The sequence below is a fragment of the Pleuronectes platessa genome, chromosome 1 (assembly GCF_947347685.1).
Source record: "Pleuronectes platessa chromosome 1, fPlePla1.1, whole genome shotgun sequence".
In the NCBI taxonomy this organism is placed as follows: Eukaryota; Metazoa; Chordata; class Actinopteri; order Pleuronectiformes; family Pleuronectidae; genus Pleuronectes; species Pleuronectes platessa.
In genome coordinates, this window is record NC_070626.1 from 16,375,869 (window position 1) to 16,392,951 (window position 17,083).

At 40.5% G+C, this 17,083-nt stretch overlaps 1 protein-coding gene across 1 annotated transcript in view; it reads left to right on the forward strand.

Annotated features, from left to right (window-relative positions):
* Window positions 1-17,083, forward strand: part of LOC128442454 (CUB and sushi domain-containing protein 1) — a 289,198-nt gene that overhangs the window by 259,382 nt on the left and 12,733 nt on the right. The window contains exons 60-72 of the mRNA XM_053424918.1: window positions 142-318; window positions 793-978; window positions 5,274-5,447; window positions 5,547-5,613; window positions 6,030-6,136; window positions 7,483-7,556; window positions 8,393-8,504; window positions 8,670-8,849; window positions 9,292-9,354; window positions 10,325-10,486; window positions 12,068-12,180; window positions 15,971-16,058; window positions 16,357-16,483. Of these exons, the coding sequence (XP_053280893.1) occupies window positions 142-318; window positions 793-978; window positions 5,274-5,447; window positions 5,547-5,613; window positions 6,030-6,136; window positions 7,483-7,556; window positions 8,393-8,504; window positions 8,670-8,849; window positions 9,292-9,354; window positions 10,325-10,486; window positions 12,068-12,180; window positions 15,971-16,058; window positions 16,357-16,483 (1,630 nt within the window). The remainder of the gene's footprint in view (window positions 1-141; window positions 319-792; window positions 979-5,273; window positions 5,448-5,546; window positions 5,614-6,029; window positions 6,137-7,482; window positions 7,557-8,392; window positions 8,505-8,669; window positions 8,850-9,291; window positions 9,355-10,324; window positions 10,487-12,067; window positions 12,181-15,970; window positions 16,059-16,356; window positions 16,484-17,083) is intronic.

The following is a 17,083-nucleotide window of genomic DNA, read 5'->3' on the forward strand; positions in this document are numbered from 1 at the left end:
GATTTCCAGCTGACTCTGGTGATAATCTCATTATTGCAGCCCACAGCTGATCAGCCTTGAGTGACAGCGAGACATTATTGTTCACACTGATATCATCAGTATCATTAATCACCGCTGTTTAATATTTCCTCGATTCCTCAGCTGTATCCTGCGGTAACCCTGGCACGCCAGCGCACGGCAGGATTGTCTTCAGTGACGGCATCACCTTTGGCAGCTCGGTGGCCTATGCATGCTGGGAAGGCTTCAAAACATCCGGCCTGACCACCAGACACTGCACAACCAATGGGACGTGGACAGGACAACCACCAGACTGCACTGGTAGGGTTGGATATTATTGCTACCTTACTGTTATATTATCAGGTCAAACTAGCACTGAAGCTACTCCTGCAAATAATGTCAGTGTGTCAGTGCAAGTATAGATTTTCTTGAGGACAAGGACATTAGCATAAATTCTGCATGGACCACAGCAGTGAGCCACTGTGCAGATACAGAACTGTACAAGGTTGTTGTGTTGTAGTTTAACTGAGTCTGACGGCGGTCTGGGGGAAAAACATAAAACCAAGGTGGAGGTTAGACGAAGTGAAGTGAAGTGGTGATGTGCTTCAGGGAAGTTAAGGAAGGTTTCTTTTAGAAGGTTGAGTAGGAGGGCAAGGTAAAGGGGCAAGCAGGGTCCAATAATGTTACTGCCCTGACGCATTACTACACCACTGCAGGCTTCATCTGACAGATATATACTGCACATACTCTATTCATGATTTGCCCCTATAAAAAGTTTACCTCACATCATTTCAGTGATCAGTTGCGGAGACCCTGGGCCTCTAGCCAATGGGATCTATCTCGGAAGAGAGTTTACCTTCAACCACACCGTGAGCTACCACTGTAACCCTGGCCACCTGATGGAGCCGCCTGGATCTGGACGAAGTGTTCTACGCTGCACAAAAGACGGAACCTGGAACCAAACCAAACCCAGCTGCAAAGGTGACAAGAACGACAACTCATAATAACTGCTCCCAAAGTAAAAGGAGACGAGGACAGCAGCTTTTGAGTTTGTACAAAAATATAATCGGCATCAAGGGAACTGCAGGATTGTGTGTGAGGGAATACGGCAGCTTGCAGGTAAATCATTTTCAACCAAGGCTAGAGTTTTTGAAGCCAGTCCGGGTTTTATTTAAAAATATGAATAAATAAAACATTATGTTTTTTATGTAGCACCTGAAAAACTAGCAATTAACATAAATGGCATCAATAAATAGAATGAAAAGGACTCGGAAATGTTAAACTATATCCTATAAAACTTGAACTGTATTGAAATATAAAATAATTTAAGAGTGTGGTGCGGGAAAGCATGGATAATGAAATGTTCATTAAGTTGTATAATATATATTTATATAATGGATAAATGTATCCTCAGGGACTAAACCTGAATAGCAAGTAGATAAACCAACATTAGGTTACATTCTACACTGCAGTTGAACACAATTTATCACATTAGCTTGAAGTGAAAAACATATCAAGTCTAAAATAATCTATAAATAATTAAGTATAAATAAGTATTTTTACAGAGCTGCATAAATCAAGTGACAATATAAACAAGTACAACAGTATTTCAGTGCAAGCTGGCAGATGAAAATAACACATTTGGACTTTAACACTACATTAAAAAGAGGCCAAAGAAAGATTAACATTGCTCTTAACAATAACACACGGTTAAATTGGGCTTTATTTCTTGAAACTTCTCTGTTTTTCACAAACACAAAGGGGAAAATAAAAAAGAATCTATTAAAATAAAATGGGACAGCGCTTTTACAGCAGCCCATATGTAGAGTTTGGACTCTGATACTCAACAACAGCAAAGAGGAATGTTTCCTGAGATCCTCCCCGCCGCTTCTTCCCACAAACAGAAAATCTCCTGCTGGCTGCTGCAGTAGCAGAGGCTTTGAACTGAGATAAGAAAAAAAATGAGAAAGCAGGCAGAGAGGCTACTGAGAGGGAACCGGAGAGAGATGCAGACGGAGGGGAAAACGAGGAAGTGAAAGATACTGTAGGTCAAAGAAAATGAGACTGAGCTGGGAAATAGGAACGTTAAAAAATTAGAGGGGAGGAAAAAAGAACGAGAAAGAGAGGCAGAGATCCAGGTGAGAAAAGTCCTCTGTCGTTCTTTGTTTCTCTCTTTCCCTCTTTTCCTCTCTGCCCTCCTTTTTCTTCTCTCTTTACTCCTCTCTTTAGGTTCTGCTGTTCGTGTCTTTCTGTTTATCTCCCCCATTTCCATCGCCTTTGATTTCAACCACTTCAAACAATCCACAAGTCGACATTTGATCCTGTTTTGGAACAACAACTTTTTCACACGCAGGCACACACACACACACACACACACACACACAGGCATATTGAATGAGGAGTTGTAAGCCATTAAAGTGTCGCTCGACTGGCAAAAGAATCAAGTTAGATCTCGCAAGAAAGCAGTGCGGGGGCAGAGTGGAATAAAACATTACATCAACTCCAAAACACAAGACGCAGATTACTGCAGAGATTAAGGAAATGGGAGGAAAAGAGAAAGTGTGTAAATGCAAAGACGGAAAAGAGATAACGTGACGAGCTAAAAACAGAAACAACAGAGAGGAAAGAGAGAGAGAGGAAACGAGTGATGGGAGAAAGAAAGCGAGAGGCGAATCGATACCTGTCCCTAAACCTGTAAACACACAGTGAGGAAAGGGATTAAGCCCATAAAGTGTGTTGACTGGCTGAATTGCACCAAGAGAGAGATATCCCTAAAAGATGAAGGGAGGGGGAGGCAGCAGGGGTGTGGAGAGCGAGACCGAGAGAGGAAAGGTGGAGATATAAAAGAGCCGGGAGCTGGGACAGAAGGAGGGGGGGGGTGCAGGGAGGAAGAAAGAGAAGAAGGTCTGGAGGGAGAGAGGAGTGGAAGGAGAGGATGGAGGCAGGGGACCGATGTGTAAGAGAGAGCAGAGGGTGGAGACGTGAGAGGAGAGAACAAAGGGCGAGGGGAAAGGAAAAGAGTCAATGATGGCTGTGACAGAAGAGAAGAGGAGAAGAGGAGCAGTGGGTGGAAAGCAGACGAGTTCCTCCTCCAGACTAATATGAAGCCAAAGCGGTTCATTAACAACAAAGCAAAGACACAGACAGAGACAAAAAAAAAATAATTCAGAAACCTTCAATTACACACGCAGGTGCTGTTTGGGCATCAGAGACCTGCAGAAATATTGGTCTGAAATATGAAACTTCTGAAGTAAAACAATTTTAATTAAACGTTTGATTCTATTTTAAGACAGCTGGAGTTTGATGCCTGACTACAAAGCTGTTTTAATAAAAGAGAAAACACTCATTCAATAATTAATTTAAATCCCTATTACTTGCTGGCTAACCACCAGCTATCACTCCTGGACTCACACCACAAACAATGATGAATGGCATGTTTTTTAAGAAAGTGGGATTTGGCATTGACTTGTGAGTAGGTGTGTCGAATTTTGGCTTCTTCAGGTATGAATCAGAATTTGTCAAGTTATTAGTTTGCCGAGTGCACACACGGTTGCCTGGAAACTGCAATGTTACAAAAACAGTTGCATTTTTATAGTTCAAAACAGTGTTTTTAATAACCGCACTTTCAGCAAAAGACAAACCATAATGCAACAGAGGCAGAGAGGGAAACAAAATAAGACAAAGGATTAGCAGACTATATCAAGTATTGTTATTTTACTGCACTATGCACATACATGTACCATTTAGTTGACTGTTAATTTCAGCATGTGTTTTATCGGTGCTCCTACTGTACATACATATATTGCTTGTGTGTGCATGCCTGTTTGAGTATCTGTCTGTGTGTGTGTGTGTGTGTGTGTGTGTCTGTGTGTGCGTGTGCGTGCGTGTTCGTGCACTGTATATCATCATGGCAGAGTGAATGGTGCATGAAACCATCTGTCTCGCGGTTAGATGAGAATTACACTGACTTTATTAGATGTTTGAAACCATGCAGATGGTTATCATTATCTTAGGGAGTTGGGCGCTCACACTCGAGCACGCACACACGCGGGTGTTTATCATGGTGTTATGAAGTTGTATGCACAGATGTTAATGCCCATGCAACATGGCGTCATGTAGGAACACCCAAGTGCACACGGAAGAATGTACAATATTTTGTTTTCTAAAACATTAAAAAGATGCTGTTGATTCTCTATGTATAACAGATGTAGTTTAAATGCTATAATCAATGTAAACATTTGTTCTGTTCACTAGCAGCTATAAAAGCTTTAGGTTTGAATGGGATTGTTCCCATTCCATAAACAGCATGCCCACTAATTGAGTTTCGCTTTAGGGATGTATTTGTTCTTTAAATCCCATCGGAGAACAGCATTCCATAACAAGACAGCTGATGGAAAAGTTGTCATGTGGATGATATTGTCAGCATTTGATTCAGATGACTGAAGGGAAACCCCATCGCAGATTAGTCCCAGCAACCAGGGTGGAAGCAGAAATGGCTCCACAAGCAACGCTAAACTCAAACTATCCTTTCACAAACCCACCCTCCATACGGGGACCGAGCTTGGTCTCTTGGTTTCAGCAACTTGAACGTGGTGACCTCGGCCATGTGCGGTTTTAAGACAGTTAATGTCCATATGGTGATCACAGCTGTCTGCTGCTTTTCGCTGTTCTTTGTTTTCACTCCATGTCCCACCTCCATCTGTAGCCATCTTGTCATAGAACCTGCATTGACCTTGAATATGGAAGAATCTGGCTCTGAAAACATTATGATGTAATTCTTACTCAGGTCTTTCTAATTGTGGCTTTTCTTAAGAAAGACATTATTTCAACTGTTGATTCCCATCTTCGTCATCTTGGGTCTGCACATCCACTAAGGACCTATCATTACTGCTTTTTATTTTCTATAAGTGTTTATCATGTTACCTAACAATGGTCATTCAAACACATGGTGCAGCCAATAGCTTAAAGTCTAAGGGCAATTTAAACTATTTATACTACTGCTACTACTACTACTACTACTACTACTACTACCACCACTATAGTACCATCACTTATAATAATAACTATTTCCATTGCGCTTATTCTAAATCTAAACAGATTGGACATTTTTTCGAAAGGTGGATTAAGGAAAACTAACCCCCCGGGATCCCCCCCCCACACACACACACACACACACACACACACACACACACACACACACACACACACACACACAGACGTTTTGTCCCTTGAGCTATGTTAATTGTAATCATTTTACTTTTGTGTGTGTGTTGCAGTGATCCAGTGTGGACCTGCTCCTCAGGTGGATCATGGGAAAGTGGAGGGGACGGATCACTACTGGGGAGCAAGTGTGAGCTACAGTTGTTTCCACGGTTACCAATTGTCCGCTCCCGCCGTGTTGTCCTGTGAAGGGAACGGGACGTGGACGGGAGACGTACCCCAGTGTCTGCGTAAGTTAGCTGAAAAGTACTTTCTAACTTAAACTGGTGCACATCACGGTTGTCGTGATTGAAGCGAGAATGTTAACGGTCCTTGTTGTGTCTCTCAAGCTGTCCTGTGTGGAGATCCCGGCTCCCCTGGAGGAGGATTCAGAGAAGGAAACATCTTTTCATACCGGTAATATATTAATAACTGACTTTAATGATCAATATTGGCTAAATTCTATGTTATAATGTGCTTCATCAGAAACATGCTTCTATGTAGAGGAGGTAGTAAACTGTCTGAAACAGCAAGGTCACCAGGCTTTGCCTCCTTTAGTTTTGATCAGAAATGGGATTAGACAAGCTTTGGCCTCTGTGTCTTTATGTCAGTTTGAAACACTGCATGGAACAAAGAGATTTTTGTTCGCGACCCCAAAAAAAGGATGTAGGTCACAAGTGCTCAGATAAGGACGTTCAGACATTATCACACTCTACACTGTCCTATAACAGATGTTAGAAAAAAAATCTAACTATATCTGAAATGATTTGCTCATCTCTTATATGTGTTCCCTTTTTGTATGTGTGATATTAAACATTTATTTTCCTCCACAGGTCAGACGTCAGGTTCTACTGCCATGTCCCCTACTTGCTGGTAGGCTCTGCCTCCAGACTCTGTCAGGCCGATGGGATATGGAGTGGCCAGCAACCGGCCTGTATAGGTAATTTAAAGGCAACACACAAAATGAAAGTAATGTGAACCGTCGGATACATTGAGAGAGAACGAGCTTTTGAAAACGAAGTAGCTTACTGCGATGATGGTGTGGCCCCAAAATGTACACATGGTTACAAGAGAGGTACTAATTAAAGCATTAGAATGTATCTATATATCAAACCAATAAATAAATATTTCACTTTCATAACATATTGATCAAAACAAACAAATTCATACTATTTTTTACAACCTCCTTTAAGTAAGACTCATATTTTCCTGTGTGCAGCGCGGCAGCTTCACACCCTTAATGTAAACATACTCTATGTAATAACCTGACCTAAATATGTCAATTCCAAGATCTGTCAGCTAAACACTGCATAATAACATGCAATATATATTTAAAGTGGGTTTTTCATCTTCATTATTTCTGGAGTTGTTTGTCGTGGTGACTTTTGAACGAAATTGAGATGCTTCATCGTTATCAATGCTCCTCACATTCTTTTTCTAACTTCTATTTATTTAGGAATCAACGTCACCAGCATTCAGAGGATGTTCATGTAAATCTTTGAAATGTTACAAATTATTTTCTTTCCAAAATGAATCTAATATCTGATTCACTGCAAAGGAAAACATTTCATCAACAAGCCATGAATACAATGATTAAAAAAACAGATTATTGGTAAAGCAGATTATGGATCTTATTTATATGCAGCTTGTAGCATTAGTATTCCTGTGCAGATGGAGCTGGAGATGTTATCTAATCATTCAGTGACACGTGTAGTTGTGATATCAGCATTTAATTCTACAAAGACCTTATCTTGGAAATCAGGCCTTTCTGTATGGAGCAAAACTGAGGTTTGGTGACTGTTAGGAAAACATGAAGTTGAGAGGGAAAAATCTGATTGTGTAAAAGCTAAAGTATAAAGCAGCCTTGTGGCCAAGAAGTAGCCATTTATTTCAGGTTCCTCTGCTAAAAATAACTGTACTATGTCATACAATACCAGACTGTACTCTACTATATACTATATGCTCTGACCAGCACTGCAGTACTTCTGACTTTTCTCTGTAAGTCGTTGCTGGGTGATGCAACTGGTCAGACTCAGACCCTTCTAGTTCACTAAACATGATTTGTCATACTGCTGAGGCTCTGAATGCTTTTCCATGACTGAATACTAGCTACACTACACAGATGTAAGTGAAATAAGTTAAAATATAACATGTGTGTGTGTGTGTGTGTGTGTGTGTGTGTGTGTGTGTGTGTGTGTGTGTGTGTGTGTGTGTGTGTGTGTGTGTGTGTGTGTGTGTGTGTGTGTGTGTGTGTGTGTGTGTGTGTGTGTGTGTGTGTGTTTGTAGACCCAGCCTTCAACAGCTGTCGTGACCCAGGAACTCCAGCCTACGGTATCCCAGTCATGGCCCAGGGCTTTCAGGTAAGAAACATATTGGTTTACTAAAACCACTGCATCATCCTTAAAATAAATAATATTTCAATCTAAATTGTTACAACTTAATCTAAGTTGTTACAACTAATTCACTTAGTTCGTCAAAAAAGGACACAAATTTGTTTGTTGCTGGAAACCTGTTTCTGATCAATGAATTGCTTTGTAATTTAGTTTATTGATTCAGAGAATAACACATTAATTAAGTATATTGGTGCATATTTCATTTGACACTTATTAATGAATGAAATGGTTCATCACTATTGATGAACCATCATACATTGTAAAACATTGTCCTCCATACGCATGCGCCAAGCAAAGTACAAAAGGAGATGATGAAATAATGAAAGCACAATGACTAAATGCATACATATTAATATCCATGGGAGTTACAATAGGCCTAAGGTTGCAAGATTCAATCAAACATCAACATGAAGGTCAACGGTAAAGGCCCGGTAAGACGTGGCGCCCAGATTGTTAAGGTTAGACTTTTACAAGTGACAGGCAATATTTTCTTTTGTGTCAGGTACTGGGCTGTGTGTAGCACAAATAAAAACCCGTTGATTGGACATATTGGCCATCAAATCCGTAATGGGATTTGAGCAGGCATAATTGGATATCATCCACACGTCAGGTTTCCGCTGACATCTCCACAAAGAGAGGAAAGGGTTACGAGCATCTTTAGAAAAACTGACACAGGATGTGTGTTATTTATTCTGACAATAATCTTTCCTTTCTTCCGCTGCGCCATGTGTTGTTGTGTGTGGCAGGTCTTGAGGCTATGCTGTTCACAGTGAATAAAGACTGTTTTGTGTGTGTCGATGTAGGTTGGCAGTAAGATTTCATTCAAGTGCCGCAAAAACTACCACATCCTCGGTTCGACCACACGAACGTGCCTAGAGAATCTAACGTGGAGTGGAACTCAACCAGAGTGCATAGGTAAGGAATAACTATTGAAAAAACGACTATCTTATATTATTTATATTATATACTGCTTACATTTTAACTGTGAATTTGACTTTATGGGAAAAACCTTTGTTAATGTTTATTCTAAAACAATAATATCAGTTTTAAATGACTTTATTTTCTCTTCCCATAACCCAGCCCACTCCTGCAGACAGCCAGAGACTCCCAGTAATGTAGATGTTCGCTCTATGGACCTGCCCACTTTGGGGTATACTCTGATCTACACCTGTCAGGATGGTTTCTATCTGGCCGGGGGATCAGAGCACAGAACCTGCAAAAGTGATGGGAGATGGTCGGGCAAGCCCCCGCTCTGTAAAGGTATTCAGCTCTGATGTCGAAAATGCTGACCCACGCTGTGATAGGATCTGATGTCGAGCCTCCAATCTAAACTGGATGTCATAATCCCATATGGTTTAAGATTATAGAGATTATCCCCCTGATATGATTGCTATACTTTTATTTATCAGCCTCAGGCACACCATGGAATTTGAGATGGTGTCGTTTTTTTATACTGATGGCAGGGAGCTGATGGCTGTGAAAGCTGTGATGTATGACAACACAATAATAAGTTTCATAAGGGGCAACTTTCGATCTTGTTTTAGACATTCATAAATACTTTTCTAGGTCTAAGTTTTCTCAGTCCTTCCTGTCACATGGTTGAGTCAGTCATCTATTCGAACCCCTATGTCTGTAGCAAATATATTATCAATGAAGCCTTTCCTGTCAAGAGAGTTTGACTAAATGTTGTTCTGTATTTCAGTTGGAGTCAAAGTCAACCCCGTAAACAGAGGAGATTCCGATGTCCAAAAGAACAAGATTCGGGGTATGCAGAATAAACAGTTACAACACACACCTACACTAACACTGTACAAGGTATTACTAAACAAGAAACAAACTTTCTCTGGAAATCTTTCTCTGCTTGAGTTCTTATCTTTGTGAATTCCCAGTCTATTATGGTAATGTACTGGAAGGTTATAATATCATGGATGACCGCAAAAGTCATGCTCAAGCGATTTGCTCAGTCTCAATATTTCTAGAATTATTTTAAATCGTTAAAAAACTTTGAATGTATAATCTTAAAATTGTCTTTTTGTCAGTGGCTTCAAATGGTGATTTGTTAAAATGAGATTAACTCCTCAAACATACATTTTTGTCTTTACCTTCACTTGCAATTTTTAGGTTGGACCAAGAAGTAAATGCCAAGTAGATAATAATCTTTATAGTAAACATACCTTAAGGCTATTTAACTATTTGTTTCCTAGATTTTTTTAGTAAAATCAACTTGTCAGATTTGACCAGGTTGAACATGTGCCACAGATGAACATGCAATACACTTGTTACATGTATACACTTCATTGTTACATGGGATTGTATTTCCCAGAGTGGAGTGGTTACTGAGGCTGGAGTTTGTGTTGAGTCCGAACATTAATGTTTCAGATTTATAGTCTTACTGTCAATTATCCTGTGAACAGAGTGCAGGTAGGCCCCCATCTACTTTAATAAATCAGCAAAAACGCTCAATGTGCAAAACCATGTAATACCTTGTAAGTTTGAAGGAGGATCTAATAATCAATATGCATTCGGAGGAAGCCAGTGGAGAGAGACCAACACACACTGGAGAAGAAGAGCAAAGTTGGGCTCTTTATTTCTGGAACTCCTGAGTATTGAATGAGTCCTAATTATCGGCAGTAGTTAGTTGTTAGTTATTTTTTGTGAGTGTTGTGACACAGGGACGTGATCCTGAACCTGACCCTTGAATGGCTGTCAACCTTATCCCCCCTCCTCACTTACAGTTCCAGTGGATGTGTTCTCACCCAACTCTGAGTGGAGCGGTTTCTACGAGTATCTTGGGAAGAGACAGGCCACCACTCTGACAGTTACTGGCTTCAACGCTACCAGTGGCAGAGTCAACGTCACGTTACTGGAGACCAGCGGAGTGTCAATCAGACTGTCAGGTAAAAACAAGGAAAACACAGTCAGTCTAATTCATTTTTCTCTGAATTTAATCTCACGTTGTGTTTTATTTACATTACATTTGTCAATGACCCAGAAAAAGATGAGATGTGGAAAACACTCAATTTAATATGTTACAAAAATTATAATTAGGTAATACACCTGTGTAGCTTTGTTGAAGTGTTGTAACACCAGTTTTGTTTTCAGTGAGGTAAAAAAAGAAATCATATCCGAGAGATATAAGATTGACAGACTTTAAATGCAGTGTAAACAAAAAAGGCGGTGTCAATACACAGCAGGTTAATAAGGATCCTGATTTCATTCATACTCATCAGAATGGCATCACTGATAGGAAGCTTCATAATTGAAAATTCCCCATATGGCACGTATTAGAACACATAGATATTTACAGTCTGCAAGGCAGGAAAATGGGGATTGCAAGAGCTGTAGATCATACACAGATAAGAAACAGGTCATTAATACCTTACCTTAAATAGCATGCAGGTGCAGTGGGGAGAATTCTTTACCACCTGTGCATCTGCAGAATCAACATATCAGTCAGAGTAATCTAATATTCCTTTGCAGCACCCTAGTGGACATGATGTATTGACTATTGATTATGAAAATGACTGGTAGCTTGAACAATTAGGTCAATATAAACTCTTACTTTCAAAATAAAAGGCTGTGTGACTCCTTCACCGACACTCATGTATGTTTGACATTTCACGATGACATTTCTCACCAGTTTGAGCCCGGAGTCATAGATAGGAGACAAGGGTTACTGACGTCTGAAATGATTTCATTTCTTGAATCTGCCAATGTTGCTCTCTGTTTCTCTGTTTGTCACCCACCCTGTCTGTCTGTCTGTTTGTTTGTCAGTGGTCTATGTTACTTATTCTCAATGTTTTACTCTTTTTCCTGCCAAGTGCCATCACAATGTTGAAGGGATTGTTCACCCCAAAAGGAGAATTCACTCATTATCTACTCACCACTATGCCGATGGAGGGGTGGGTGAAGTCCACATACAACTTTTTGAGTTTTAAGGGGTAAACAGCAGCCAAACCCAGTACAATTGAAGTAAATGGGGACCGATTCTTCAAACGTAAAAAAAACTGAAAATGCTTTCATACTGCTCCTGTGGTGTCTGTTAGCACAGACACCACAGGAGCAGTACCACATATTCAAATTTAACTCGATTAAAGGTCATTTACACCAAGTTTTTAGCCTTAATGCGCGGCATTTAAGCTAAGGACATGGTGTAAATGAACTCTTTTCAAGTTGAATATGAATGCTTCGGCTTACGGAACTTCGACACCACACGAGCAGAATGGAGGCATTTTCTGTTGCTTATTTCTGTTTGAAGAATTGGGAAGCATTTACTTAAATAGGATTGGATATGGCTGCATCACTGTTTAACCCTGAAACTCCAAAAGCTTTTTGTGGACTCAAACGCTTCGTCCTCCCCTTCACCGGTATAGCGGTGAGTAGATAATGAGGGAATTATAATTTTTCGATGAACTATCCCTTTGAAAGGTTGCTCCTGATCCAGTACCAGGCACTGACCTTTCTCTGTCTCTATCTAGGCACCTATAAGTCAGAGGAAAACCAGCTGCTGTTGAAAGTCTACCAGGTGAAGGGGCCCACAGAGCATTACTACAGCAAGTTTAAAAATGACAACTGGGCGATGGATGGATACGTAAGACAAACTTCTTCTTATTTTTTTATATCAATCAAGTGAACAGAGGTTTTTACTCATCTTTATTCATTAATAATCACACTATTAACGTTTATATATCTGGGAAACAGATAAATGATCATACTGAATTCCCTCCTCTGTATTAATGATGTAATACTGTCTCTAGCACATTACTCACCCTGCGTCCACTGCACGCCGTGTGGGCTCGAGAGAGGTGTGTTGACATTCCAGAGAAATCTTCAGTGACATTATTCAAAACAGATTTACAAACACAACGAAATCTAATTAGCAGCTTTTCAGACTGGATTAATGTGGTTTGCCAAAAAGCATTTGTTTCCATCTCCTTAAAGGTGGATTAGGCAGTTATCTAGAAAAAAAAATTCTGAAACTCTGCCTGCCAAATTGATGCATGTGCACTGTCATGGCAGCGGCACAGCAGAGGAACCAAGAGTCACATCGTTTGTGACGTGGAGGGGGATGCTCTCACATGCATGAAACAAAACAAACCCCCACGATAATGTAAGATGTCATTTAAGAAAAGACGTGCACACAAACCCTCTATCCAGATAATGACAGAGTAAAAACTAGCCCAAGTTAGCCTTCTTGCAATGTGCATGGTTAAAAGGGAAAATTCATGAGGCACATACTTAAACAAGTAAAAGAAGAAGAAAATGGTTAGGGTTAGTGTCCACAACGATCAGGATTCATGATCAGACACCATCGATTAATAACTAAATAAGTGTGAACTTCAGTTTGTGTGTGAAGATGGAAAGAGACAAGCACACACACACACTCACTCACACACACACACACACGATATATTCCCTAGTCCCCTACAGTAACCTTAACCATCCAAACTAAATGCCTAACCCTAACCCTGAGCTTAAAACCAAGTCTTAACCCTCAAAAAGCCCATTGAAAAAGTGAGGACCAGTCAAAGTGTCCTCACTTTCCAAAAATGTCCGTCCTCTTAAGGGTCCATGCCTAAAATGGTCCTAACAAAGTGGGAATACAGGAACCCACACACATACACACACAGACAGAGAGAGACACGCAGGCTGCAGACAGGAGAGAAGTTATACCTGCAGATCATCACATAACAGTGTGTCCACATTTAACTTCATTGTTGCAGAAGAAGCGACGCCCCGCTGATCCAGGAACATTAATATTAATACAGCAGGTCATTATAAAGACCAGGGACAAAAGGGTTAGGGACTCTTTAAAAGTGTGGCATCCGGTGAGTCTTCACGTCTGCTTTGTGGTGATGTTGACTCTTACTCGCTGAAACCCTGCTGCTCCTCCTCCTGCTCCTCAAACACGTCTCTCACCCCGAGCCTTGGCCAGCAGCTCAGCAGGACCCGTCAAAGTCTGTCTCTGAAGCTTCTAAGTCATTTTCATTGTTGGTCTCTTCGAAGTTAGAGACCAACTTCGCTTATTGTTTGAAGCATAACTTTTAAAACTTCGCTACTATCGCAAAAAATAAAACATATTTTATTTTATCTCCAGGATGTGAGTGTCAGAGAGTCATGATGGATTTCAGAGGTTCTTTATCTTAAAAACATTAGTATCATAAAAACAACATACATACTCATTACTATTTACACAGTGTTGTTGCACTTTGTGTATACATTGCCGGGCTGCATCCACTCTCAATGGATTTAATTATAAATGTGTTCAAACAGTCAAATTATAATATTTTTTTTGTGTCTGGAAAGAAAGACAAAGAAAAAACATGGAAAGAAAGTTAGTTCCATGTGATGTTCCCTGGAACACGGAGTTGACCTTTCAACTTGGTTCGAGGTGATGCAGTATTTGAAGATGGGGCTTCTATACATCATTTCTACAACTGGGGAATAGATTAAAAAAAATCTGATTCTGTTTGACTTGTCGACGGAGAGGAGCAGAGAAGGAGGCATGGAGGAACCAAGTGGGCCGACTGTAAAGGATGGAAGCAGGCAGCCATGTATAGAAGAGCAATGATGGAGGAAAGAAGGAATGAGAGGCAGGCGGACAATTTCTCATGTCGCCAATGACAGAAAGAGTGAAAGAGGAGGAGAGTCGGGCTGATAATACCCTGGTTGTGTGGCTCCCGGAGAAACAATCTTTTTCACTGTTAGAAGATGAAATTTCAATTGTTGATTTGTGGTTAAAACATCGCTGCTGCAATCTCGAGAATAGGAAATGGTGGAAGGGGCAGAAAGAGGTGAAGACAGAGGAGATGCCTAGTGCAGGAGGGTGGGGATGCTGTTGATTAGGTGGGGGGGGAATAATGTGAAAACTGCTGTTCAAAGGTATACAGCACAATCAAAATGGTTCTTCTTAAGCTATAGACTCTTAAAGATATAATAAATAACCATTCTTCATTAAAATGTCCAAAGACAAGTAGACCTATGTGATATATTTTTGGGGGCTTTCCTTATCCAAAATGTTTCCAACAACGTTCAATTATTCAAGGTAACGGGACGTTCCATTTGGCCAACTTTATGACTAGATGATTTTTATCCTTTGCTTTGCCTCTGCTACAACTTCAGCAACAAATCAATGAGTAAGGAAAAACACACTGCTAGCCGGTCAGATCGTTTTTTCACGATTGTTAATTGTCATTTGCTGCATAACATGAATAAAACTTTTAGTACATACCTCATCCGATCTTCGCCAGAGTCCCCTCAGGTCAACTTTTATTGACAATGGTGATGAAAAAAACAACTCCCTTACCCAAAGCCGTTTCACGACATCGTCAAACTAGGTCTTTCCTTATTGCTTTGGATTTTAATTGGCCGAAGTCACATATTGTACCTTTAAACCAGAACAAAGGAGCAGAGTCAGAGTCAGGGGAGGTTTTCAAAGGTTTAATGTAAAACTTAAAAACAAACACTGAATGTAGTGACAGAATGAATGATCACAGAGAGCAACAGGTTGGCGAGCAGCTCTCCAGATCCAGGTCCAGAGTTCACCGAGGTTACAAGGCTGGCAGGAGTCCAAGACAGAGGCACGGTAATGAGAGCTGGCTGAGCGTGGCAGGAGCAGGAGTCAGGTAGATGATCCTCAGCCTGGACAAAAACACACAGATTAATATTCAGGCACGGACGGGGCAGGTAGATGGGCAGGTAACAGAAGTTTCAAAATGAGCTTTTTCAGAAAATTAGGAGAAGCCAAGCGAACGACGATCAGGCAGAGTCTTGATGAGTGAACCAGTCCTGATGTGCAGCAGAAGATTGTGGCATAGATCAGGAGATGAGACATGTGCATGAATGAATCGGTGGGCAAGAAGGAATCCACACAGGAAAAAGACAAAACCAGAATTCCATAATCATACCAGTAAAACCCAACACCTAATAATAGTTTTTTTGAAGTCCAAATGGATACATTTGGTTTCACAGTTTGTTGCGTGTAAATAAAACCAAGCAACACATTGCTTTATAGAAAAACAACATTTTCCAGCTAAGAAGTGAACTTACTTCTTGCTTAGTTCCTTTAAATCTCAAGGATGACAACATTAAGCTGATTACTGTTAGCTTCACGTTGTCATCCATCTGTAGTCAACTCTGCAGGAAGGTAATTACACATTCCCCCGTTGGCTCTTAAAAGGTTTTCACCCTCTAACCACACCTGTCTCACGCTTCCTCCTTTTGATCCGTAAGCCACTTTTTGACACTGTGATTAATATTCTGCACTGTTGTTGCAGAAATAAAATAGACTCTCTTTGAAATGGAGAAGAAACAGATCCAGTTTCTCCCACTGTCGGTGCAAGGTGCCCATATTCAACTGTGCTGTTTGTTTTGTTTTTCAGATGACCGCAGAATCAGACCAGAAGACGTTTGTTTACCAGGGACATATTCACAGTAAAGACTTTGGCAAGTTCCATCTGACGAGGCAAGGTAGGTCTGTCAGTAACATCTGCATCAATGTCAACCACAACAAACAATGCAGACTTTATATTCCGGTTAAACATACTAAAATATGGACACGCTTAAATAATCCGTCATTCGTGGATATATTTAAATGGTTTGGTCAGTGTAGTGTAAAATAAATTCCATTTCAGATTGACATGAACAACAGAGCTGACGGTCACAGAATGAATTAATGCAGTAAGCATATATTACACATGCACAATAGGGTTTTTATACGTGTTTATTCATGCATGTGTTGGGTTATTCTTTGTGTCTGCATCCCCAGGCCCGGTAACCATGGCTATGGACCCATCCAACCCTTACACAAACAGCAGCTCTGTGGCAGCAGCCATCTTAGTTCCTTTCTTCGCCCTCATCCTGTCGGGATTTGCCTTCTACCTCTACAAGCACAGGTAAACTATACGCTCCACGTAAACCCACCACAGGACACAAACAACAGAGCAGAATCAAAATACAGCCGTTTGCCTTTTGGCTTTGTGTGCAAGGGAAAAGAAAACACGATGCACTCAGCCAAAAGTCAAATCAAAGCAAACAAGGTAGCGATAAAAATATAGGAATTTACTTTATGAAAACAATATTGTTTTTATAATACATAAACCACAGCTTGATTACCCGATAAATATAAGACAATATCCTCTTTGGATTATTTGCTGATGAGCCGTCAATGAATTTCAGTGCATTTGAAGGAACTTCTTCATTCAATTTGTTTATACATTTGGCCAAACACTCTTTTATTCTGAGGGGCTGACACCAAAAGGGGAGCCTGTATTTATCAAGCTTCTAAAAAGTAAGATATTAATCCTAACCATTTTTTCAGTGACATATTCATATTGACAAATACTGGGGTACATGGCTGTAGATTAATTTCTTATGGGGACCAGAGGTGCAGACGCACCTCTGGGGGCCTGCATAAAGTAGGAAGGATAAATGATCAGCAGGTGGTGTCTTGCATTGCACCTCCCAACCACGATGCCCAGGCAGTTTCTTTAAGG